This window comes from Silurus aristotelis (genome assembly GCF_946808225.1).
Source record: "Silurus aristotelis genome assembly, chromosome: 18".
Taxonomy (NCBI): domain Eukaryota; kingdom Metazoa; phylum Chordata; class Actinopteri; order Siluriformes; family Siluridae; genus Silurus; species Silurus aristotelis.
Window position 1 is genome coordinate 13,738,475 of NC_139591.1, and position 25,342 is coordinate 13,763,816.

Consider the following 25,342-nt stretch of genomic DNA (forward strand, 5'->3'; position numbering starts at 1 on the left):
TTATTTCCATATTTATTATCTGATTCTGAACGATGTTTTATTTTGGAAAATGACCGGATTCTTTCCAACACATCCGTCTATGACTCACTCTTGATGCATGTCAAAATGCCAGTAACAGATAATACATTACCGCTAAATTGAAACTCCCAAGCGAGCAAAATGAACAAAAACCAACACAGCGGATTCACATGTATTATTATATTTAGAAAATACCAGTTTTTAGGCGGTATCATTTTATTTTGTTGTGTTTATCAGCCACACCTTACAGGCCGGTCCGTAAAAATAGAACACGAGATCAATTTGCCTTTACTTTGTGTTAATTTGACAGTACAGAAAGTTCATTCAAGTAAACATGTTCAGTCAGATTTTTTTTATTTAAAAGGTTTATTTCAAAGCAAAACGCTGAAGCAATTTTCAGTCTTTATAAATACTTGTTGAATAGTTGTTTATACTTCTCTTTTTTTATTTATTAAGAAAGACAGTTAGGGCCACTACTTTGTTCACATTGGGGTCATCAATAAGAGATGTTTATTTCAGAATGACTCAATCAGAATTCCAGTGGATAAAATAATTATACACCAAATTAATGCTCTTTTTTAGATACGCTGAAGAAATGGAAATCATGTCTGATTATGCAGCCGTCTTAAGTTAATGGGACTGGTTCTGTATGTAATATGATTAGAATAAAGTACAAGGGTGAAGGTTGTGGACATGGGATTCATATGTGCATTTTGTTTAACATTTAGTCAACATGTTTATGTTCTATTAGATATAATCTGTTCCGCTAAGATTTTGAAATGTGTGTTTGTGGAAATTCATGCAAATCAGCCATGTACGCCATATTTTCATAGAAGTCTCACTGTGCACATGGGCATTGTCATGCTGAAACAGGTTTGGGTCTCTTGTTTAAAGACATTTGTGTGCCTTTAACTTTGTGGTAACGGTTTCAGGTAAGAAAGTCAGGTGTCCCAATACTTCCTCATTAATCTTCATCTATGAAGATCTTTTCTCTAACAAATATAAAGTTCATCACCTCAAAGCAACCACAAACAAACAATTAGGTCATTAATGCAAGTGAAATAAAACATCACTAGGGTACCTACTACACAAATACACTTTTATTTTTGAACTTGCTTATTTTATGTCATTGATTCTGAATTCTATATTTCGATAGATTAGACATTTTTAAACTTGAAGTATTTAATTACCATTTTTTCTGGTGATGAGGACAGACGGGGTTTGAAAATCAATCCTCCTCTAAAGTAGGAAAAGGCAGAACAAAGTTTGCGAACCACTGTTGTACATCTGACCAAAATAAAGCATTTATTTTCATATTTCAAAAGTCCCTTTAGGACAGGATCTGGATTGACCAAGACCTAAAAGGAAAAATCCATGATGCAGTTGTGAACAAACATTGGATGTCAGTGGTATTAAAGGGGTCAAAACTAAGAGATATTATGAACAATATATGCAAAAAAATATATATACCATAAAGACACTACATTTATCACAAAAGCATTGTTTTGTTTTTGTTTGTTTCGATGATCACACGTCCCTTCAGAGAAAGTGTTGCGTGCCATAGGGCACTGTATCATTGTTAATATCGTTTTTAATTATTGTAAGAGCACAAGCTGCTGAGCATTGGGACGTTTTTATTTGCCTTGTTACAGTAGTCCCATTTGAGATCATTTGCATGCAACAGCTGAGATCATTTCCTTTTAACTAGTTCTCAGGAAGATGATTTGCATGGAAACATAAAGACACCCTGAGGTGCGCTACCTCGTGGGACGCAGAATAAAATATCCCTGGGAGGTAAAGTTCTTTTTACATTCTGAAGCTCATATTTGTCATGTCGAACTCCTCAGTTTGTTGCGCTTTCGAGTCCCCCATTCTGGACCAAGTCCTTCCCCCTATCCTCTTCATAGAGTTCATTTTAGGCCTCTCTGGGAACATTTTAGCCTTGTGCATGTTCGCCTTCCACATGGAGAGCTGGAAACCCAACTCTATCTACCTGGCACACCTGGCTGTAGCTGACTCAGTGGTGCTCTTCTGCTTGCCTTTCAGAGCCGATTACTACCGCAGACGCAAGGACTGGGTTCATGGGGACATTTTCTGCCGCATTCTGCTCTTCCTCCTTGCAGCCAACAGGGCAGCAGGTATATTCTTTCTCACGGCAGTGGCCGTGGACCGGTACCTGAAGATTGTACACCCGCTCAACCGTATCAATCGGATGGACCTGAGCTATGCCATGTGGGTCTCTGCAGGGATGTGGGCCATGATAATAGCCATGACTGCGTACCTGCTTGGCTCACCCCACTTCTACAGTTTTGGCAACCGCACCCAATGCGAGAGCTTCAACATATGCATGGGGAGCAACCCGCTCTCAAACTGGCACAACGCATTTTACGTGATCCAGTTTTCCGTGCCAACGATCATTATCACCTTCTGCACGGCCTGCATTACGTGGCAGCTGAAAAACAAGACAATGGACACCTCGGGCAAAATCAAGAGGGCTGTTCAGTTCATTTTCGTCGTCGCTGTAGTCTTCATCGTCTGCTTCTTTCCGAGTACTGCCTCACGAGTCGCCGTTTGGATACTGAAGGTCTGGTACAGCGAGTGCTCCTACTTCAGTGAGGCGAATCTGGCGTTTTACACTTCGGTCTGCTTCACCTATTTCAACAGTGTCCTTAATCCTCTGGTGTACTATTTCTCCACTCCAGCATTCAGTGGGACCTTAGAGAAATTAATTTTGAAACTCAGAGGGAGAAAAACAGAGAAGATTGTGGCTACGGTAACAAGTGATTAAAGTAAACTGAGAGATGATGTATTACATAAAAATTTCTTGTTTTTTTAATACGTCACTTAGTACATAATGTATATACTATTCCAGCTTTTTTTTTACATTTTAGTTACCAAAAGCTGAAAGAGAGTGTGTACTGTTTTTGCAATTTTGGTAGGAATGTTCATGGAAAATGGGACTTTATGCATATACTGAAAGCTTCAACATGTTGTAGACCAGAAATTAATGTATCTAATGTAATACATTTCCTTATTTCTTTAGTCTTTACTGTTAATGTCTTCCATAAAGAAAGTATGCAGTTTTTAGTCTTTAATAGGCAAAATATGATGTACAAAGAATGAATAAAGTAAGTTAAGCCTTGCTATTGAAAGCCTTGTTATAAAATAAAGTGAATAATATATACCACAGGGGATTTAAAATCCCACCTTCTTTCATACTTCTGGCTCCTCCTTGTGTGCGGTGGGGCGATCTTTAGTCTACACTCAGCTGGCAGTTTATTTCAAATTTATATGAATATAAGAAATTTAAGAAATTTAAATTTAAGAAATTTAAGAAATTTCCCCACTGTGGGACGAATAAAGGTTTATTTTATCTTATATATTTACTTGTTTGTACACCTTCTCTTGCATAGTGGATCATTTGCAGAGTTTACATTAGTGATGTTTTTTATCAGGCTCAAGAGCCTTTGCTGGGGTTTTTAACACACGTGTGTTTTCAGCAATGTAAAAAAATAAAATAATAATAAAGTGCTTTCATTCCAATTCAATTACAAAAAAACAGCTGGTCCTGGGCAGAGGTGGCAAAAGTACACACAGCCTTCACTTGAGTAGAATTACAGATACTCATGTTTAAAAGACTCTTAAAAGTTGAAGTATTCACTACACTTTTTTTCACTCAAGTTAAAGCAAAAAAGGTTCGGGCTCTGACATGTACTTAAGTCAAAAGTAACCATTACTGCTACCTGTTTTAGTGTCGTGCTGGTAAATGAACCTCACATCATATCAATATATTAATATAAACAATGGCAAAAAAACATTCAACCATCAAAAACTTGGTTCATTATCATTTTATATAGAATTAGTGCATATACACCATGAACAGTGCAATAAATACAGACTGTTGTAATGTTAGAATATCACTTAAACATATTTTGCTGAAACACTATGAGCATCGCAAACAACTGTAAAATGATTGACACTATAGGCCACAAGTATGGAAGTAGGTGTATAAATAAGGAGATAACAGACAAACAGATGTATATTTACAATGCCAAAATGCAAACATGTCTGCAGCATAACTGCACATCAGTACAGTACATTGGACTTTAACAAATATAAATAAAAATTAAAGATTATAATAATCAATTCTTTCTTCTTTAGCTCTAATACCGGAAATATTCAAGGCGTTTTTGTATGAGGTTCCTGCTGGTATGGGTCTGGTTTCATTGACGATTAATAGTTCAGTTTTCAATACTTTTGGCCTGCAGTGTACAGAGGAGCTCAATGAAATGAAGCACAAATGCCCCAAAACGTAGTTCTTTTTGCATAATGTGTAATTGCAGAGACAAAAAAAATATTTTGGGACTTGAACAGGTTAATTTGTAAACCATGTCGCTAATAGAAATATTATAGCTATACAGAGTGATGGAACTGGATGCAAAGTGGTATTTTATTAAAATGTAGTACACAAGATGTAAAAACATTTTGAAAAGCCATTGATAAGACTGAGTATTTACCTCTTTTTTTTGACAGTTCATATAAAAGAATAACTTAGACAACTGGCAGTTAAAAATATGTGCTTATTTTGTAACAAGGAATGCATTAAAGTGAGTAGTGCAATCATTTACAATCGGGCAGCTCAAACGTCTTGGTGCGAAAGCCTGTGTGTGTCTGTGATAAGTGTTTCATTTACCACAAGGAGGTCAGATCTCTGTCAAAAATATGATCTACACTATACAGACAAACCGATATTAATGACACATTAATTAAAGCATCGTCGCCTTCAGTTAAATCACGTGAAGGACATACAAAAATAAGAGCTTACCCACGGCGAAATATTTTGTGCCTTGCCTGTTTTGAAGAACGTGGAACATCAACGGATTAAAAAGTTTGGTCATCGTTACAGGAGTCTGTCCAGTGACCGAACGCCTCGCAGATGTCGCAGTAGGGCCGTTCCCCTCCGCGGCTGCCATGATGCGTGCTGTGAGGGGGCGAGTCAGGAGACTGTGTTTGGGTGGGACAGTCTTCTGTGTCGTGCTGGTCAAAACAGTCACAGATGTCACAGAAGACACGTGGCGGGATTTTCTTCTTCTTCTTGACCTCCCCAGATCTAAAAAAAAGAAATGAGATGAATGTAACAGAGACTACTGTAAAAGCCTATAGTTTATATCTCATATCCTGGATGTGAACCAGTAAGGAAGTAGACCCACCCATTGTTCTCGTCATTCCCATTGAACTCAGCCAAGGCTATTTTCTTCAGCTTCACCTTCAGCTCCTCATTCTTCCTCTGAAGATCTACTATGACTGAGTTCAGGAAATTGATCTGTTAAACAAAAACAAACAGCTGAGTATGCACACACGAAAAAAGGTAAAGTTATGAACAGCCCATATGACATATCACTTTTAGTGGAAATTCTCCACAAGGGGGAGTTCATTGTTAGTTTTTGTAGGTACAGAGCCTACAGAAAATCATCATACCACTTTCAACGTGTTACTTTATTTGTCACACAGCCTGAAAACAAAGCCCACTCCAAAAGAAATTTTTTCCAGCTTTACTAATTTTCATCTTCATCAAACTAATGAAAAAAAAAAAAAAAAAAACAGAGCTAAACATTAATAATAAAAAAAAAATACTATAATAACAGGGTCAGAAAAGTCATCAGTCCCACACAGTTAGTGTGCTAACTTTGTACATCTAGACTGGGGAATATTTGCCCATTCTTCCTTGCAGAATTGCTCAAGTTCAGTCAAATGTTACATATTTTCTATCAGGTTTAAATCAAGGCTCTGATTCTGGTCCGTTCACGTTCCTATTCTTATGTCATTGCATTGTTTTTTAGCGATATTTTTAGGATAATTGTGATGTTGGAAGGTGAATGACCTGCCCATCTTCTGCTGTCTAGCACGGGGATGCAGTTTTTTTCCTCAATCATTTGGATTTACTTGGCAGCATTCATTTTCTCATCCATCCTGACCAATCAGTCCCTGCTAAAAAGAAAGATTCCTACGACATACTGACACCACTATGCTTCAAAGTAGGTATGGTGTGTTTTAGGTGGTGTGCTGTGTTGGATTTTCCCCAAATGTAATGCTTGGGGTTCAGTCCAAAAAAGGTCATCAGACAATAGCACATTTTGTCAGATGTCATCAGAGAGTTCCAGGTGTATTTTTGCATAGTGTAAACGACACTGAGTGTTGCACTTTTCAGGAAGGGCTTCTGTCTTGCCACCATGCCATACAAACAGCAGTTTTTTTTTTTTATTGTCACATGCACAGACCAATAGCAGCCATAAAACCACCTTTGGCCTCTTGGTAGCTTCTCTGATCAATGCCCTCCTGGCTCGGTCATTCAGTTTGGACAGATGCAGGCATGGTGTTGGTGGTACAATACACTTTCTTCTTCTTAATGGTGTTCTGATCAGAACTCAGAAGGATAGCTAAAGCCTTTGAAAACTTTTTGTAGACTTTCAACATTATCCCAGAGGTCCTTTACAAGCACTTTCCCCAACCATGGTGAATTAAGTTTCATTACTAACAGTGAAATCTTCATTTATTTTATTTTCCAGGGTGTAATGTGACAAAATGTAAAGTTTTTCACAGGGTATGATGATTTTCTATATGCTCTTTTATCATTATTAAAAGCTATAAACTGGGAATGAAGCTACATCTGATACCATTGCAGTTTACTCATCCATAGCAGCCTGAGGTATGTTGGATCTAAATCTCTTTTTAATACTATGCACATTTTGTCATCAAAATGACACCAACGCTTTACTGTGCTCATTAACCAAAATGCCTACAGTATAAAATTTTATCAGTGACACAGCCGTCAGAACCCTCAAAACAGAAACTTATTTTCCAAATTTGCTAATAAAAGCAGGACAACATTCACATCTGAACAAAGATGTATGAAAATAATGAATGGATGCTTTACATGAATAAAACATTTTGTTTACCTGTCCCTCAGCAAACTCTTTCTCTTCTCTAAGCTGGCTTACAATTGCATCACCTATGCACAGACATAATATACAATTATAATCCAAACTACAGTGGTTATAAAGCGTTACTGAAGAAGCTTTTGTATGCTGACTCACCAGAGGAATTCTCCTCCTGGTCATTACTCTGCTTGCCCTCCAGCTTCATTTCGAGGCTGTGCACTCTGCTCTGTAGCGTCACCTTGTCCCGCTCCAGAGACTCCACAGCTGTCTGCAGTGTTTTAGCCACTGCATTCTCTCCACGCAACACTGCAATCTGACGTATCAGTGTTCTTAGCTCAAATCTCAACAAAAAATATAACAACAGCTGTGTACAGGTGCAAATATTGCCTTTGTGGAATTTGAATCGGTACTCAAAGCTCTTACCTCATTCCTTAATGCTTCTAATTCTTTGTCCTTTTCGGATATCAAAGTGTTGGTGTTTTCCCTAAAGGTTCACACAATGGGAGCAAATGTACAAATGTAACTACTAGTAATCTTTACTGGAAGACAAACAAAGGCACGCGGAGAGAAACTTTCCAATGACCTGCATGTTCTCCAGAAAATACTGTGAATCCTTATATAGCACAGAGCTTATTTTAGGTGATCGCCCCAAGGAATCCAGTACTGTTTTTAGCTTCTGCTTCACTGGCCCTCATTTCCCAACAGGCCTTTAAATAAGCTGCACTTCACTCTGCACTTGGCATTTTTAACCACTTCTGACGGAGCATGTGCATCACTGTACCTTCCAGAATTACACAGTATGCAGTGTCAATATGGGATGTGATAAATTATATTAAGGAGATAATATTATGCCTTAAGGAGATAATATTAAGCGCGTTTCAATGTGGTGCAATGCTATGCGGTACAATATGTTAAAAAAAAACGTGATGCAATGTTATGCAAACGGTCTTATTTTAACTGAAAATCCTTCAGTTCGCTTGTGCGAAAACATGTCCGCTTTAATAGGAGTACGCAGTATGGAGAAACATGGATTTGTAGAACGGAAAAAAAGGAGACAAGAGCAGAATTGATCTAATCAGTTCTAATTTACAAGAAATGCACTATTTGGTATAGCAAATTCATGTATGCTGCTATAATTTGGTGTAACTTTTTGCAAACATGGAGAACAATCTGCTGACCTAAGTCAGTAACTCTACATTTCTCCTGGTGGCCAACTAAAACAAAAGTGTTTGACATTAAGTTTCTAGATAAATTACATTATTTAACTCCTTTAAAAAAAAACCAGTACAAGTCCTTATTATGGCTTCCAATGTAACAGTGAAGGCGCTTATAAAATGCCAGTCTCAGGAAATAACAGTAATTTGAAGGCAGTGTAATTACAGCTGGGTGGAGTGAAACTGCATCAGAGCGACCCTTACCTCTCCCTAATCTCCGACTGGTCGTCTGGAATCAGACGCTCTCCAGTAAGCTACAAAATGAAAACAAACCCGTTTATAAATCTCTTCCGACGACTTCTTGCTGTACAAAAATACACTATTTAAATCTCCTGATTAGTAAAACTTGTAGATGCTCTTTAGTACACACAGCTAATAGCTCACCTGCTGGCTGCTGTCCAGCTTCTGAGAAAACTTTCCTTGTTCCTCCTGCAGTGCCACAAGCCTCAATGACTTCTGATCAGCTGCCAGCTTCAGCTCCTCGCTGCCAGGTGAAAAACAGAACTCTCATAAACATAATGGCTGCTTTCGTGCTGTAGATTTGGGACACAAATTAGGGTTTTTGTTAACAGGTGGATCGCAAACTCGTTATGTGAATTAAATATGTATACGTTTTTTTTTTTTTGCCAGGGTACAGGCATCCACATCACTTCGCCCTCTTTCTATCTAAAAAGAATGCCTGGTATTAAAGCCATTTTTTTTTTAAACTTTAGAATAGAAGAATAGCTTTTATTTTTCACATATACATTAAAGCACAGTGAAATTCGTTCTTCGCATATCCCAGCTTGTCTGGAAGCTGGGGTCAGAGCACAGGGTCATGTGTAAGGCGCCCCCTGGAGCAGAGAGGGCTAAGTGCCTTGCTCAAGGGCTCAACAGTGGCAGTTAGGCAATGCTGGGGCTTGAACCCTTGACCTTATGATCAGTAACCCAGACCTTAACCACTGGAATTTCATACAGACAAATTAAAAGAATATCTGTTGGCTAGTCTGAGGGAAAAGTCACTGCAAATCCATACTTATCTAAATACATATGAAGAGTCCTTCAGAAGGAGCACCTTTTTCCTGATGGGAGTTAAAATCATGTAAATCATATACGTGGCCTTTAGTTAGCAGTTGAACACATATGCTAGATTTTGGAGCAAAGTTTTAGACATTACCATAATGTGTCTCTTCACCTCCATAATTAAAACACCAACTGAAAGAAAGTATTGTGGAAGATTGATGTTTATTACTCATGTACAGCTCTAGAGCTGACTCGTACTTTGTTCTTCCTTGGTACTTATGATCAATCTGGACTTATTCAATATGTCGGCTTGCACATATCAAAATAATACCTGTAATACATTTGACATTTATTTAAAATAATAGTGGTTAACGATTTACTATTCTAAACAGTCATATTCATATTGCCATTGTGTTTTTGTCCACTCTCCTGACTGCTTTTGTTTAAACGCCTGAACCTGACTGTGATGAGAAATCTGACTCTGATGCATGATGAGAAATTATTTTTTTTAAATAAACAAGCAAACAAATCAGTTTTTAAGACAAAAACCCCTGTATAGTCATTACTGCCTGCAGCATATGCATTTAACATGCTAGTTTTTTTTTTTTACTGGCTGCTCGGACTGATCCTGAGCGCTGTTAAATCAGATTTATCACACTTAAATTTTTACGTTCAAATGCAACCAGAAAAGCATTTAGTAGAATTCCTAATGAATTAAAAACAAATGCCAACAAGCATGTTTCTTGTACGTGATACAGAGACAGATTAACTATATCTCCATGTGTAAAAAAAAAAGTTATCCTTTAGAAAGGTCATGGACAGATTTGCTGAAGCAAAGTCCCTGGAGAAAAACGAGGCAGGCAATTATGTAAAGCATCTTGGGAAAAGCTTATGGAATGTAACTGTTCCTTTTAAAGATGCATTATATTTCATGTATTAACCCTTGGCTGAAAATGACTTGTGGGTAAATTCCCGATAAACCTGACTAAAAAAACTAATCCTATGGGATTAAGACTATTTGGTTCTGTGTGGTATTTTAAATGAAAGATGCTGTAGCCACATGCTTTCTTATGTCATCGTTTATACAATTTGCTTTCAATGACGCACGAAAACACTGAGTCAAATGTAAGGACCTATAAAGACTGGCATGAGTGGGTCTCAATTGTGCACCATGGGGTAACTAGAAAACGACTACTCACATTTCTTTGCACAGGCTTCCAATGCGCTGGTTCTCAGAACCAAGCTGATCCTTGCACACACTAAGTTCCTCTTGATACTTTGAGTTCTGCTGCTTCAGAGTTTCAAGCTGGACGAAGGGAGATAAAAACAGATTACATGCATCAACCTTATTCACGATGCTCGAACGATGCTCAGAATGCTCTCTGAAAAGTGAGATTTTTTAAATATATATTATATCAAACAAACATACTTCCTATCAACAACCAGCTTTTGACAACAAACATTATTTATACAAACAAAACCAATGCAAAAAATATAAAAAAGTTTTTATAGACTTACATTTTAGTCAGTAAAACAGAGAGAACTTTTTAAAATATATATTTGTACAACAATCCCCCACAAGTTGAACAGATAGTCACAACAGTTATCATTTACTGTACTAGCAATGCATGACCTGTTAATTTACCACCAAGTAACAACATGCCCCCCATTTGCACTGAATAGAAGGTTTACTCTACACTAAGAGTACAGTACCTGGAAGTGAGAAGTATACATGCTTCCTGAGTAGCTCTGCTGAAATGCTGCTACATCCATGTCTGTGTAGCCTTGAAACCCCTTTATGCAGACAAACCAGCAAGATCAATAATGCATTGCCATCGACCCCCTGCTGCGTGACAACTAAAGAGCATGCGAGAGCAGCTCACACAGCATAGCGCGTTCTGTCGCTGCCACCGTCCCGGGCACTCACATTCACACCCTCTCCGACATGTTTCACATGACAGCTTCAATACGTAAGCACCTCTTTGCTCCTCCCTCTCCCTCACTCTTTGTGTCTTTCTGTCTCTCTCCCAGCACTACCCCCTCCATATTCTATTTTTCCCCAATTTCCATCCCACGTCCTCCACCAATCTGGTCCATTCATCCGTTCACTGCCCTGTCGCTGGGTATCCTGCATCCAGCACCTGTTCACTCTGCCCCCATGTTTTTCTCCACACTGCCAATTGTCTGAGTGAAGATACTGATTCACAAAATCTGTCACATTACGCACATCTAGCATCACAATGCTTCCTCATCCCACATCCTAACAGAATGGAAAATAATTTAGGATGTGTCATGCAAAAAGTCCAATTTGGGGTGTATCATTTCCTGCTGAATTTAAACATTTTCAAAATCAAGGGCAAAAATACATTCATTCATTCATTCATTTTCTCCCGCTTATCCGTAATTCCGGTCGCGGGGGCAGCAGTCTAAGCAGGCCCCCGCCTTCGACTGCTACCCAATCCTCACAGCACCATCCCTTACGGTCCCTCCTGCAGGTGGTGAGCCCACAGGAAGGGCAAAAATACAGTGTTTGCTAAATAACACTGCCCTGGACTGTAGCTTTTAGCTACTAATGTTTTGCCAAGTCAAGCGGAACACGGCAGCCGGCAACCAGACTCACATGTGCATCATCACATCATATATGGAACGTGCTGGAACAGACTGACAAGGTAAGAAAGTAAGACAGAAAGTGCTAGATCGCAAAGCTCAGCTTCAGCCATGTATGTGTCAAATTAGGAAACCTCTGGCGCACTGCTGTTCAAAAATAGATTGGTCTGAAAGCATGCCGGAGTACAAGCTGAGTCTTCGCGATAACATTCAAAAGTAAAGATTTTGCCATTCAAATATTTTAAAAGTGTTGCTGTGTTTTTTAGGACGATTATTATTTGCTTATTCCATGCTGATTACCGACACAAGAAGTCACCTTGTGATGAACTCAATAGAAACTGCTGACAGTTCAAATTTAATTAAATACTGTACTCCTTTCATGATAATCACTCAAAAACCATACAGCACTTGGTGTGTGCAAGTGAAACTCTGGGATTTACACTTACACATATGCTGTAAATATGTGCTGTACATCAACTGTAAAAACAGACAATTGTAGCAATTGCACTTAATGAAAGAAGAGACCTCCTGTGCTGCATTCAAGGATGACCTGTGTTATCATTTCATTTACTCAATGAGCTGATCTGCCTTTAGATAGATCTGTCTCCCTGAAGCACAGAAACAGCTGGCAGTCAGCTGGCTAACAGCTGCCATCTTGTCTTTCATCTTCCTTACTCACTTCCATGGGAAGACTAAGCCATATTGGAGAGTAATTTTGTAAAAGTCACAAATTTTTATCGTCTTTAATTAAAAACTATCCCTGGTTTGACCAGTGGCAATACAACAATTTAGCCCCAGTAAATAAAAACATACCTTTTCTACTTTTACAGGTAAAACTCCAAAATGCAAAGAATATAAAGAAATATAAAGCTGTGTTTCACAGCCCTACACAGTAGAGTTCTAATTGCCCTAAATGTCCGTTCAATTACTATTTAAGAAATGACATAAGCTAAACATGCTACCACATGCTGTGCATAAGCTGTAATGCAAACCACACAAGTTAGGTAACAACTTTATCACAATGTTTGATTATCAGTCTGTTTTATTTTTAAGGTTTTTAATTCGTTTATCTGCACTGCTTTAGCCCGGGTCCTGCAACATGCACATGCGCCCACTTCACACCTAGAGCCAACTTCAAGTCACTAGTTTACGTACCAAATGTTTTTTTGTGAGAGAGACCAGATAACCTAAAAGAAAATGACATGAAAACATGCAAAACTCAACAGTAATCAGACGTTAGGATCAAACCAGAGACCCTGGGCCAACTCCACATTTCAATTAAAATAAATGACTGCACAGCTGCACGACCACTGAAATACTCTCATCTACACAAAGGCTAACCAGATGCGTAATAATATAGTTCATTAACATGCAAGTAAAATGGAAATCAAATTGCAGAATAGAAACTAGCTAGCATGATACACCACTTGATAGCTCCACTCTCTGCAAGCATCTCTGAATATAAGGTCATGAAGATGAAACATTTTTAGAAGGTCAATCTCACATTAAGACCAAATCTCCTTACCTCCTGATGTAAATCTTGATTCCTTTGTTTTAATTGTTCCAAAACCTCTGAAGACTGGATATTCTGGGAACAATATACATTAGGTTAAAATCACACAGCCAGGGCTTTCTGACAAGAAACAAGTTATATCCTATCATTTTGTATCGTCTTTATGGCGATTTCTCTTACTCATTGTTCACCTTGCATTTGACTTATTTGTTGAATAATGTAAACTATCGTCTTTGTGGAGTTTTTAATAGATTTGTGAGAGTACCAGAAAGGCCACATACAGTGAGGTTAATAATACTATTGGAGTCTCTAGTTTGTGACACTTCAACACTTTAGTGCCTTGTAAATCTCACATTTCGCAAGAGTGTAAAACACAATGGGAGTTAAATGAGTGCAAATGGTATGTCTGTAATATTCGAGTCATTGTGAGAAGAACCCTAAGGACTGCTTCAAGTTTAAACCCAGTGTTCATTTTAATGATTTTTTTTTCTAGGCACAGGGGGGAAAAAAAGCTCTTCTTAATGCACGTGTCTTTGCCTTGAGTAGCGGCTGAAAATGATATGAGCCAAGCAATATGATTTGCTCACGAACGCTTTTTCCCACCAATGCCTTCATGCCTGCAGAACAGAGGGATGGAGCTACAGAGCACTGTGGATTCCTTCCAAATGTGGTATGCACAACTGCCAAGTAGGAAATTCAATCAACCTAATACTGTAGTCCCAATCCCTGGGGGATGTTAATGTAGTTTACTGGAAGATATTTTCACAGGTATATTTTTTCCACACTTATCTCATTAACAGCCGAATGTGTCAAAAACAAGTAACAAACGTAATGAATAAGTATGCATCAGTGAAACCTTTTGTGCTTGTGTGCCCTTGCACCATTTGTAAAGACAAACTCAACAAACGTATGCTACATCAACTTCAATCTTCATCCAGCTACTCACTGGCTAATCATGTTTTTAAGGTCAATGCTTTACCTGGATTTTATCCTTGAACACTTGCAGCTCAGCCACCTTGTGCTCCAGCTCATCACTCCTTCCCTGAACTTCGCTCAGCTCCTGCTTCGCTTTGCCTAGTTTCTCCCACAGGTCCTTCTCACGCTGCTTTTGCTCATCATCCTGCTGCTGCCTGAGGGCCACCTCCTCCTCCAGCTTCTTTTTTTCACTCAGCAGCTGCTCCAGATGTTCCTTCTCTGCCTGCGTGCTACTTTGCATCTCTAGAAGCACAAAAAATAATCACTCATAGCAACATTCACCCTTCATTCAAACAAACATTTGAAAATGCAAATACAAACTAATGGGATACTTACAATCATGCTAGTGCTATATTGTGCAGAACTAGAAAATTCTTCCCATTGGTATGTATATGCAGCAATACAATTGAGCAAATCAACTGCTCAACAACATCCAGATGTGCATACAAGTCAAGTTTATTTTTACCTTTTATGCAGAGTGCAATTTTTTTATGTTCTTCCGCTTCGGCATCATGTTTTTTCTTCTGTAATAATGAAACAGAAATGAGTATAAACTAATGGAGCCATTTAAAGATTTGGGTGCTGGACTGTTCTACATCCCTTCACACAGTAAAATATGTTACAAGCGTTGTTTATCTGTGCATTTCAACACAAGCACTGCTAAACATTTTCCTGGTAGACACTTTATTAAATCTAACATAAAAAAAAAAAATGTTGCAATTGCTGTGGAATATGTCAAATTAAAAATGTTGTTGCATCATTTGATAGGAAAATAGCCACATCACACCATCCATCAGCTTCATATTACAGCATGCATTGTGCCGAAATATGAAACAAGTAGCAAGAGTTTAGTTATAATGAAACTGCTTTTGTAGTTATATGGACGTGTAAATTAAGTAACAACATTTTACAATCTGTAGATCTATTTTCTTTTAGCTTAAATACATCATACCAAATCATCCAGCTGATGCTGGAGGGAAGTGTTCTCCTGATTTGAGGAGCTGAGTTTCTGTTGGAGGAGATGCACCTCTTTGTGTCTGGCCTCCAGCTCATTGCTCAGTTCCCTAACCTGTAACAATAAAAATATACCATCTGTTTACATTTTCAAATCACTGTAAGCCTAAATCTAAACTAAATTATCAGTAAAAAAAAATAAAAAAAATAAATCCTGATTCATATACTACTACTAAGTGATAATGTAGTTCACCCACAGTATTTATGAAACATGAAAATCAATATCCTAAAGGTAAATGCACTACTTTTTAATACAGTAAAAAAAAAAAACATAAGCAGATCCTTTAAAAAAATTATAATAATAAAATAAAAATAAAAATAAATAAATAAAATTAAATAATGATAATAATAATTTTATATATATATATATATATATATATATATATATATATATATATATATATATATATATATATATATATATTTTTTTTATTATTATTATTATTTTTTTTTTAAAAGGATCTGCTTATGTTCTGGAATAAATGCGCCGACCTTTTTGTCCTGTAATGGAGGTGAGCCTGAACCAGCTTCTGCTCGCTGAGCTCGTAAGCGTAGCTGCAACTCTGAAACTTCTTTCTCCAGCTCCATGATCCGTGACCTTTCAGACACTGTGGCCACCTATAAAATTAGGCCCAGTGCCATTAGTTACTTCACAGAGTAACACACACATCACAACAAAGGAATTACCTTTATTATCATGCTGAACTGTTTTTCAATCAATACTATCTGTAAGGTTTTTAATGGATAGCTAGTATTTTAAAAAATGCTGTTCTTGGTGTAACATCCTGGTAATGAAAACTCCAAACCTACCTCGTTCCTGCATGCAAAACCGGCAAAAGTGTCATAAAAATGCAGCAGTGATTAAAGCCTCAAAAGATCACTCATGCAGCTTCACTCATCAAAACGCCTGCCTTATTTGATAATGTGAGACTGAATTACCCTAGTATCCTCTAACTCCCTCTGGAGTTTATCAGCTTTGGTCTTTTCAAAGAGAAGGCTCTGTTCGAGCTCCTTAATGTGGGCATGTTCCAGTTTGGTCTGCGTCTGTTAGTAAGAAAGAGGAGAGGAGAAAGAGAACAGCAGTGCTGCAGTCACATGCAAGCCTAACGCCAAGTACGAAAAGCCTCACGCAAGCCTTGACATCATCCACTGTCTATGAATGAGAACAAAGAGAGTAGTGGCACAAGAGATGTGTGTGGAAGCTGGACAGAACGAAAAAAGACTAGAATGGCAACAAGGAGTTTAAGGAGAAAAACCAAGGATCAGAAAAACCAAAACATGAGTGAACGCATAAGAAAATGAATGAGTGAATGAAACATGAACACATTTCCATAATATAAGATGAGAATCCGCAACGGTGTAAAATCTTTTAGTATAAATTAGAGCATATGTAAGCAGAAATAACAAGCTGAGTAATGTCTTCTCATACAAATATTAGTATATAAAGTTAAGATTTCTTTACGATAAGCAACAAAATATAAGAAAAACAAAGTAAAAGCCAGTGTTGAGATAAATTAGTGCACATCTATAATGTAATGCAAATTAAATAATGCTTTCAAAAGGAATTAATAAGAACCTGAACAAGACTCTAAAGTGGTGTCTGCAAAATGCGATTCAACACTGGTATGTTGTATCATTTAATATAAAATGCAACTGTCAACACATTTCTTAAAAGTTATTACTGAATTCTCAACCATAAAAACTTTTTAATGCATATTGAATATATATCATGTTTAGAAGACTTGCTTGTTCCTTGTGTTGAAATAAAGATTCGGTTTACCTCTAAGTCACCTTTGGTAATGTAAGCTTCCTCTACACGGAACTGAAGATCTTCCACCTTCCTGCATAACAGACCAAAGAACTTTCAAAATGCGTATAATGGTTGCTCAAAAACATATCATGTGAACTCACCCCCTATATGTAATTCATTTTGTATAATAAACTTTACCTTTTCTCCTCTTCTAACTGATTTAACAATTCCACTTTTTCTCTGTCAGCAGTTTCGACAAGTCTGCGTAACTGGTCAAGTTTAGCCTCCATCTCAAGAACATACTTGTAACACAAAAAAACATAGGCATGTAGGCAATATATATATATATATATATATATATATATATATATATATATATATATATATATATATATATATATATATATATATATATATATATATATATATATATATATATAGCATAAACACATATATATTGCATATACATATATATATATATATATATATATATATATATATATATATATATATATATATATATATATATATATCAATCGATTAAAATATTTAATCGCGATTAATTGCTACTTAATCACACATATTAATCTGTTGTAAAGGTACCTTAAATTAATACTTTTCAAGTTTTTAATACTCTAATCAGCATAGGCAAGGACAAATATGGATGCTTTATTTATATTTTTTATTAGATATTTATTATTAGTGAAACAAAACTCAACACACAGCATGAAGACTACATTTGTTTTTTAAGTCATTTTGGTGTTTTAAATTATGTAAATCATAACGACAACTGAACTTTTGCCATGTTTTCACACAGACGGTTTTAATTACCGGATGTGTGCATCATGGTCAGCTTGATTTGAGACTTGGTAACGGTAAAAGACCTGGGAGTTATTTTAGACAGCAACTTATCTTTTAAAAATCACATCACTCAAGTTACAAAAACAGCCTTCTTTCACCTTAGAAATATTTCTAAGCTAAGAAATATGTTATCTATATCTGATGCAGAGAAGCTCGTCCATGCGTTCATGACCTCTAGAATAGACCACTGTAATGCATTACTAGGTGGATGTCCTGCATCATTAATAAACAAGCTTCAGTTAGTTCAGAATGCAGCAGCAAGAGTTCTTACTAGGTCAAGAAAACACGATCATATAACCCCAATCTTATCGTCCCTACATTGGCTTCCTATTAAGTTTCGAATAGACTACAAACTACTGCTACTCACTTATAAAGCACTAAATGGTTTGGCTCCCATGTATCTATCCAGTCTTTTAACACGCTACAATCCGTCACGCTCCCTGAGATCTCAAAACTCTGGGCTTCTAGTAGTTCCTAGAATAGCAAAGTCCACTAAAGGTGGTAGAGCATTTTCACATTTAGCTCCTAAACTCTGGAATAGTCTTCCTGACAGTGTTCGGGGTTCAGATACACTCTCCTAGTTTAAGTGTAGATTAAAAACATATCTTTTTAGCAAAGCCTACACATAACACACATCACACACATCACATCACAACCTTGTGCTCCAGAATATATGATCACATGCACATTATCAACTTGTGCTGTTAATATCATGAACAGCAGCTACGCTAATTCCTCTCCACTGCTTCTCTTTCTCTCCCCATCCCGAGGCATCCTGAGGTTTGGCCAGCTCCAGTCACGTCCCACCTCGTGAAGATTATGGACCTATGGATGATCATGGAGAAGTAGATGCCGAGTGTTTAAAGGCCCTGGCATGGAGAAGCTGATGCTGGATCTATGATGATCACAAATTGTTCTGTATTGTTGAAAGATTTATGAGCAAACTCTTGATGTCACCCATATGAGGATGGGTTCCCCTTTGAGTCTGGTTCCTCTCAAGGTTTCTTCCTCATATCATCCAAGGAAGTTTTTCCTTGCCACTGTCGCCACGGCTGCTCATCAGGGACAAATGCACACCATTCACCTTCACTGTTGTTTTCTGTAAAGCTGCTTTGAGACAATGTCTGTTGTGAAAAGCGCTATACAAATAAACTTGACTTGACTTGACTTGACTTGGCGGATCAGTAAAACAAATGTATAATTTTTTTTTATATCTGAATAAAGAAAGAAAGTAGTTGAAGGTTTTGATTTCACCTCATTTATTCACGAAGTCCTTTGTTTGTAATTAGATTAGTTACATTGTAATTACATTAATATCCATCTATATATAGTCAACCCCGATCATTTGCGGCTCGGAAAATTTGAGGGTTCTCATTTGGAACCTAACTAAAAGCAAGTTGCAGATTATTTTAAAATTCGTGGGAATCCACAGCCGGACCGAATGTTCAGGAACGTTAGGAATAACATTTTAAACTATGTTTTCACTAACAAGTTTCGTAAATTTGTTATAATAAAACACATTATTGTATTAAAGTGACAATGTCTAAATGAATCCACTAAGGTACCATAGGGGCTGCGGGGGTGGATTTTCGGAATTTATATATACAGTGGAACCTCGGAGCTCGCGGCCTTCGCGAGCTGCTCAAAACGCTAGTTTTAACATTTCTAATCAAGGTTTATCTCATTAAAATTGTCTAATAATTAAGTGTTATGGAGTGAAATAGTGTTATTTACTCATTTAAATCGATTTCGTATAGTGTTCTTTGGGTTTTTACTGGGTTGGAAGGGGCGTATCAAAAGGTCACGAAAATTTGGAACTCACGACCGGTCTTGGTCCCTAACCCTCACAAGCTCCGAGGTTCCACTGTATATATATATATATATATATATATATATATATATATATATATATATATATATATAAGTTGTTAATAATGTTCACAAAAATAAATATATTGTTCATACTACAATGCAGCACCAAGGACACTCAATAAACACTCAACTCACTTGATCCTGGCCTTTCCTTAACAAGGCCAGTTCCTGCTGCACCTCTCCGGCATGACAGGTTGCTTTGGCCACTTCCGTTCTCTCTATGTCCCTCTCAGCCAGGAGTTGCTCAATGTGCTGTTGTTTCTCCTTCAGAGCCTCCAGCAAGGCTGTGGTCCCCGAGATCTTCCTTGCATAGCGGGATGATGTCTCTGTCAACTAGGCAATGAGAAAAAAGACCATAAAAAGGCAAAATGGTGAAATGGCTTATGCATATCTCACTGTATAATCCATTTTAACTAACATTTCAGTCTTAAATAAGTGTGAGTATTTACAAGGCCTGCACGACTCGGTTTTCCTCCCACTGAAGAGGTGACTGAGCTCAGTGAGCTGACTGAGGAGGCGCTGGGGCTATGCTGCAGAGTGGACCTGCGCCTTGAGTTTTTCAATTTGGTGGTGGAAGGGAAGCCAATGCGGGTCACTTTATGTGCTGGAGCAAACAGACCATACTTTGGCAAACACTGGAAATACCTAAAAGAAATTAAAAAAAATAATTAGTCAAGAAAATATAAAGGAGAAGGATATACACTTAGAGTTGTTTAGTATACTGTAATACCTGGCACCAGCCACGGCTCCATCATTCTTGCCAAGCGGCTCATCAAGCTCCACGCCACACCAATGCCCTTTAGCAAATTCAGTCTCGCCCAGGAAGCGCACAACGCCTGCCTTCGTTCCCCCAATCTGTAATTAGGAATGCAACGGATTTGGTATGAAACACTTTGAAACTAAGGACCCCATAGCGGTTTTAGCAGAGAAGTTCCTCGGGAGCTGCTTCTACTTTTAAAATCAACCACAAATATTCTAAATACAGTCATAAATGGAACAAACTCTGAGCAGAGTAACATTAGGACCGGTAGTCTCCAAGTCACTCTCTCATTCTACAAGAACAGGTCCTTTGTCACCCACACAAAAGCATTTTATGTTTCCTAAACTCTAAAAATGTCATGATGAATCACAACCGTGGATGTAGGCACCAGCACAAATACAGCAGTGAAGCTTACTTGCTGACACCAGCAAGTGTTTCAATTTTACAGGAAGGAAAGATGTGAAAGAGGAGAATTCTTGGAGATTTGTCATTCGAGATTCTTTTTCAACCTACAGTCGACCACATAAATCTAAACTTTGAAAACCCTGTTATTCTTGCTGTGGTGATGTAAGACACCAAAGAATTCAGTTGTCCCTTTTAAGCCAGAAAAGTCTAGAAAATTACTGAGAAACAGGATGTGTCTGTAGAGGAAATATTTTGTAGGAACAGCTGGCTTCATATACTGTACTGTCTGATGTCTGCTTTTTTTAGAACCTTTTAGAACTGTTTCAAAAATCTCAAATCATGTATGATAAAGTATGATCAGAACCTTATAACAATATATATTCTCACCAGAACACGATCGCCCAGCTTCAGCTCCCGTTTTCCCTTCATGGTCGAGTCTGTCTCGGAGAGGTTGGAAACAGAACCGCTGGCCGCCGTGGCCAGGTTTGTTGAGGTTTTAGCAGCGGTGGTAGATTGAGCTTCCTCAGAAGCAGCAGTTGGAATGTCAGCAGATGACATCTGGCTAGTGCAAGGCGGCGCACCATTGGCCTCACACTCGGGAAGAGGGGTCTGGGACAGTTTGGAAGGCCGGGTGAAAATGCCTCGCAGGTCATCGCACTGGAAGTAGCGCACTCCACCGACTGAGCCATCATTCTTTCCTATAGACTTGTCCAAAACAATTCCTGCCCATTGGCCTGGTGCAAACTGGGTTCCACCAACAAAGTGAACATATCCTGGCTTGTTTCCATTCACCCAAACACGTTCACCAACTGTAAACTCTGCCACTGAGTCATTAACACCTGCAGCCCCAGGACCTGGAGAAGTTGAAGTTTTTGCAGTGGCTGCAAATAAATATAGGACAGTCGTTTAAGACTGAACCTTTATGTCAGATTGCATGCGTCATCAATGCTACCAGTAATATATTCTTACCTGAAGGTGGGGAGGTCTTGGTTGGTAAAGAGCTAGGTTTACTGATCTTAGTAGGTGGCTTAAGACCACTTGGCTTTCCTGTACTCATGTTTCCTTTCTTTGTGCATGTAAATGAGTTGACTTTTCAAAGGAATCGGGGCTTTACCTAAATTGAGAGATAATAGCCAGAATTAGGATAATACACAAAAGAGCAATAATTTAAAATTATTTGTATTAAATATACCTTCAGGTGCTACCATTTGAAAACATTTAACCTGCTAACAACCATCCACTTTGCATGGTATGTCTTTTATAACTTACTGATTGATTAGTTTAGGTCATAAAGTGAGTTGTAACAGTCCACTAGTGATTTTGTTATATAAACCAATAATATTTTATATCATTTATTTTTTTTAAGATGTAGGGAAAAAATACAGGGTCTCTCTTTGGGCAAAATACAAAAAATGGAAACAACAAATATGATTGATGACAATTAAAAAAAAAAAAAAAGTTCATTCACAATTTTAATTCCAGAGGGATATTGTAAAAAACATTTCAAACAAAGTATGTTTGATTTAAAACTGAAAATGGCATTAAAATTAAATACAGCTTTTGCAGACTTCTATTAAGCGTCTCTGATATAAACTGAGTGCTGATAACTGGAGGATGCTGTGCCCATGGTTTCCAAAAAGAATTTCATATTCAATTTGACACATTGAGAGAAAACAATAACGTTTCTAGGTTATGTTCACATATGGTTGCTTCTTGCATGATAGAGCTTTAACCAGCATTTGTGTATGACACTGCATACTGTGTTCACAGACAATGACTTCTGGATGGATTTCTGGGCCCATACAGTGATTTTCATTACTGAATCATGACAGTTTTAAATGCATTGCTGCCTAAGGGCCCGAAGATCACGAGCATCCAATACTGATTTTTGAGCACAGAGGTTTCACAAGATTCTATGAAACTTTTGACATTAAGTAGTATAGGTTTTGAGATTTTTAGTCTTTTAAATTTTATTTTGATGAACAGTATTCTGAATTTGTTCCAGACGTTTTTCACAGACTGGTGAACCTCTGCCATCTTAACTTCTGTTATACTCTGCCTCTCTAAGATACTCATTTTATACCCAATCATGTTACTCACCTCTTGCCAGTTTATCTAATAAATTGCAAAATGTTCCTCCAACTATTTTCTTTTTAGTAACACTTACATCATTTTGTTGCCCCGTTCCAATTATTTTTCAGACATCTCGTGACAATCAAATTCAAGATTTCCCTTAAAATGGTACATTTTGTTAGTTTACACATCTGCCATGTTTCAATGTTCTATTGTATCTAAAATATGGATTAATGAGATTTAGCAAATCATTGCATTCTGTTTTTAACACAGTATCCCAACTTTTTGTGAGATCATATCAGTGGGAATATACTTCAAATATATTTTACTTATATTAATTCATAGGGGTAAGAATTATTGTGCCACACAAATGTATGTTCACCTTTTTTTTTTTTTTTTTTTTTTTTTTTATAAAAGTATGTTATGTTTGCAATTGTGTCATTTCTGTATGAGCAGCATATTTATGTGATTAAAAAAAAAAAAAAAACTTTCAACAATAAAGAGATTTTTCACAGCCTTCTTTTCAAGGGTGCCAATATTAGTGGAGGACACTGTAAGTATTTGGTTCTTTTTATTTGTTTATTTTTTTTAAAAGTAAATCCCATTCAATCCCAAATGGAAATTGTATTTTTTGCATATTGCAGTTTGCCAGGTAGCTGGGGTCAGAGTGAAGATATGATACAGCAACCCTGGAGCAAACAGGGTTAAGGTCCTTTCTCAAGGGCCCAAAAGTGGCAGCTTGGCAGTGCTGGGGCTTGAACCCCCAACCTTATGATCAGTATCACTGAACCACCACTGCCCATAAGTAACAAACAACATCATCATTATCAATGCTGAACATTTCAGCGAAACTAGTTTTCAGTGTATATACTCAGGCCTTGAAGTTACACGACTAACGGTAAACGACACGTAAATAGAGATTTTCATCTGCACACAAACAGCTGATATTTCTGGTTTCCTGGTAGCTGTTTCTCGCTTTCTCTTGTCCATCAAGTCCATTATAGCTGCCATTATAGCTGTTGATGTTTCAAATAATAAGAACGTAACACTCCTACCCTTTAGGAACTTCGCTATCGCTGTCTTCGTAACCAGCATCACGGTCAAATTGTTGTTAAACACAACTTGGCTCGAACCGACATAAAGCTTCGATATTTTAATATTTAGAAAATACGAACTAGCTAATAGAAATAGAAGCGCGCATGTCTTACCGTCCAAATCAAACACCGCCCCACTGCAAGAAGTGAAGGAATGTTATGAGCTGCATCCCAGGGATTTGTTGTGTTAGTTTTCTTTCTTTCTCTCTCTCTCTCTCTCTCTCTCTCTCTCTCTCTTTTTCTCTCTCGCTCACACACACACACACACACACACACGTAACAGAGGCACTACCTCGGACTAGCAGCCAAGCTAGCCATCAGCTCCATCCTTTCACGCCCAAACCTGACTAACCCAGCTAACTAGCATAATGTGTCGCAGTAACTTTCCTTCCCTTCCAAAGACCAGGTGTCCATTTAATTGTTCATAAAACAAATAAAGACATAACGAATTTCCCATTAGGGAAAGAAAAAAAAACATACTGTTTGTCTACTGATTAAAATTAATATTAATATTCAAAAACCTGTATTCCAGCTAGCAGCCTAGCATAAGGATGAATAACGGGCACCCGGAATTCCCTGGGTTGCTATGGCAACTGGCGAGCAGCCTGCACGAGCCAGATACCGCGACCTACGGGGAACGTGTGATGGCCCTACCTGAGCTCCAATGCAGTAATTACAAACTGATTGCACAATATTGTAAATTTTTAAGAGGGTCAAAATCGTTCATGTGGCAATAGGGTGAACATTGTGGTGACTGGCTGCCTCTAGTGGCTCAAGTCAGTGATTCGATTTGGACCGCGTTATTTTTTTGTACTCCGTTTTACACGGTCGGTTTATCATAATAATGATAATATCAAAATAATCGATTACTATCGTATTTCGGGGAGTATGTTCGCATCTTACAACGTAATGTTCTAGGTAGTTTTCCTTGATCAGCCCACCTGTCCCCCCGGTGCATTTATCACAAGACAAGTGGATTTTAAATGCATCCCGTTCAAACCTGTCCATATTAGAATGCATTAGAATTGGTAAGAATGCAACACAGTGCACAAGACAACAATGTGAGACAGGACCAGACAGATCATGCTAGACTAGACAGGACAACACAACAGTATTGGGTGCAATAAACCCATTGCAGAGCCGATTTGCACTTGTTTGTGGATGTATTTATGGAAAACAATATAACACGTTAGATAGACGAGCTACACTTCCCTCAATTGTGGTTTCTTCACTTTCCCAGCAACGT

The 25,342-nt window shown here is 37.7% G+C and overlaps 2 protein-coding genes across 3 annotated transcripts; one reads left to right on the forward strand and one right to left on the reverse strand.

Annotated features, from left to right (window-relative positions):
- Nucleotides 1-1,670: 1,670 nt before the first annotated feature.
- hcar1-2 (hydroxycarboxylic acid receptor 1-2) lies at nt 1,671-3,546 on the forward strand. The gene has a single exon (XM_083569373.1). It carries the CDS (start codon nt 1,850-1,852, stop codon nt 2,804-2,806), a length of 957 nt encoding a protein of 318 aa, XP_083425499.1. The 5' UTR covers nt 1,671-1,849; the 3' UTR covers nt 2,807-3,546.
- Nucleotides 3,547-3,854: 308 nt separating this feature from the next.
- Nucleotides 3,855-24,874, reverse strand: clip1b (CAP-GLY domain containing linker protein 1b). Of its 2 annotated transcripts, XM_083569305.1 has the most exons (22): nt 24,211-24,874; nt 21,899-22,043; nt 21,317-21,810; nt 20,495-20,619; nt 20,214-20,409; nt 19,900-20,097; nt 17,230-17,333; nt 17,062-17,122; nt 16,221-16,325; nt 15,774-15,899; nt 15,220-15,336; nt 14,734-14,791; nt 14,272-14,510; nt 13,305-13,367; nt 10,372-10,478; nt 8,555-8,654; nt 8,375-8,424; nt 7,380-7,440; nt 7,113-7,269; nt 6,975-7,027; nt 5,229-5,341; nt 3,855-5,128 (listed from the first exon to the last, which is right to left on the reverse strand). In XM_083569305.1, exons 2-22 carry the CDS (start codon nt 21,984-21,986, stop codon nt 4,900-4,902), a joined length of 2,844 nt encoding a protein of 947 aa, XP_083425431.1. In that variant the 5' UTR covers nt 21,987-22,043; nt 24,211-24,874; the 3' UTR covers nt 3,855-4,899. The 2 variants fall into 2 exon arrangements, with proteins under 2 accessions (XP_083425431.1, XP_083425432.1); XM_083569306.1 differs by lacking the exon at nt 16,221-16,325 and having other exon boundaries at nt 24,211-24,873.
- Nucleotides 24,875-25,342: the final 468 nt, after the last annotated feature.

What these genes read in the sequence shown, in the direction of transcription:
- hcar1-2 (XM_083569373.1), top strand. Translation starts at nt 1,850, where the DNA reads ATGTCGAACTCCTCAGTTTGTTGCGCTTTCGAGTCCCCCATTCTGGAC.
- clip1b (XM_083569305.1), bottom strand. Translation starts at nt 21,986, where the DNA reads ATGAGTACAGGAAAGCCAAGTGGTCTTAAGCCACCTACTAAGATCAGT. An exon ending in AACCGAGTCGTGCAGGCCTT is followed by an intron (nt 20,098 to 20,213) that starts GTAAATACTCAC and finishes CTCATTGCCTAG; the next exon opens with TTGACAGAGACATCATCCCG. An exon ending in CAGTCGGAGATTAGGGAGAG is followed by an intron (nt 7,441 to 8,374) that starts GTAAGGGTCGCT and finishes GTGAACCTTTAG; the next exon opens with GGAAAACACCAACACTTTGA.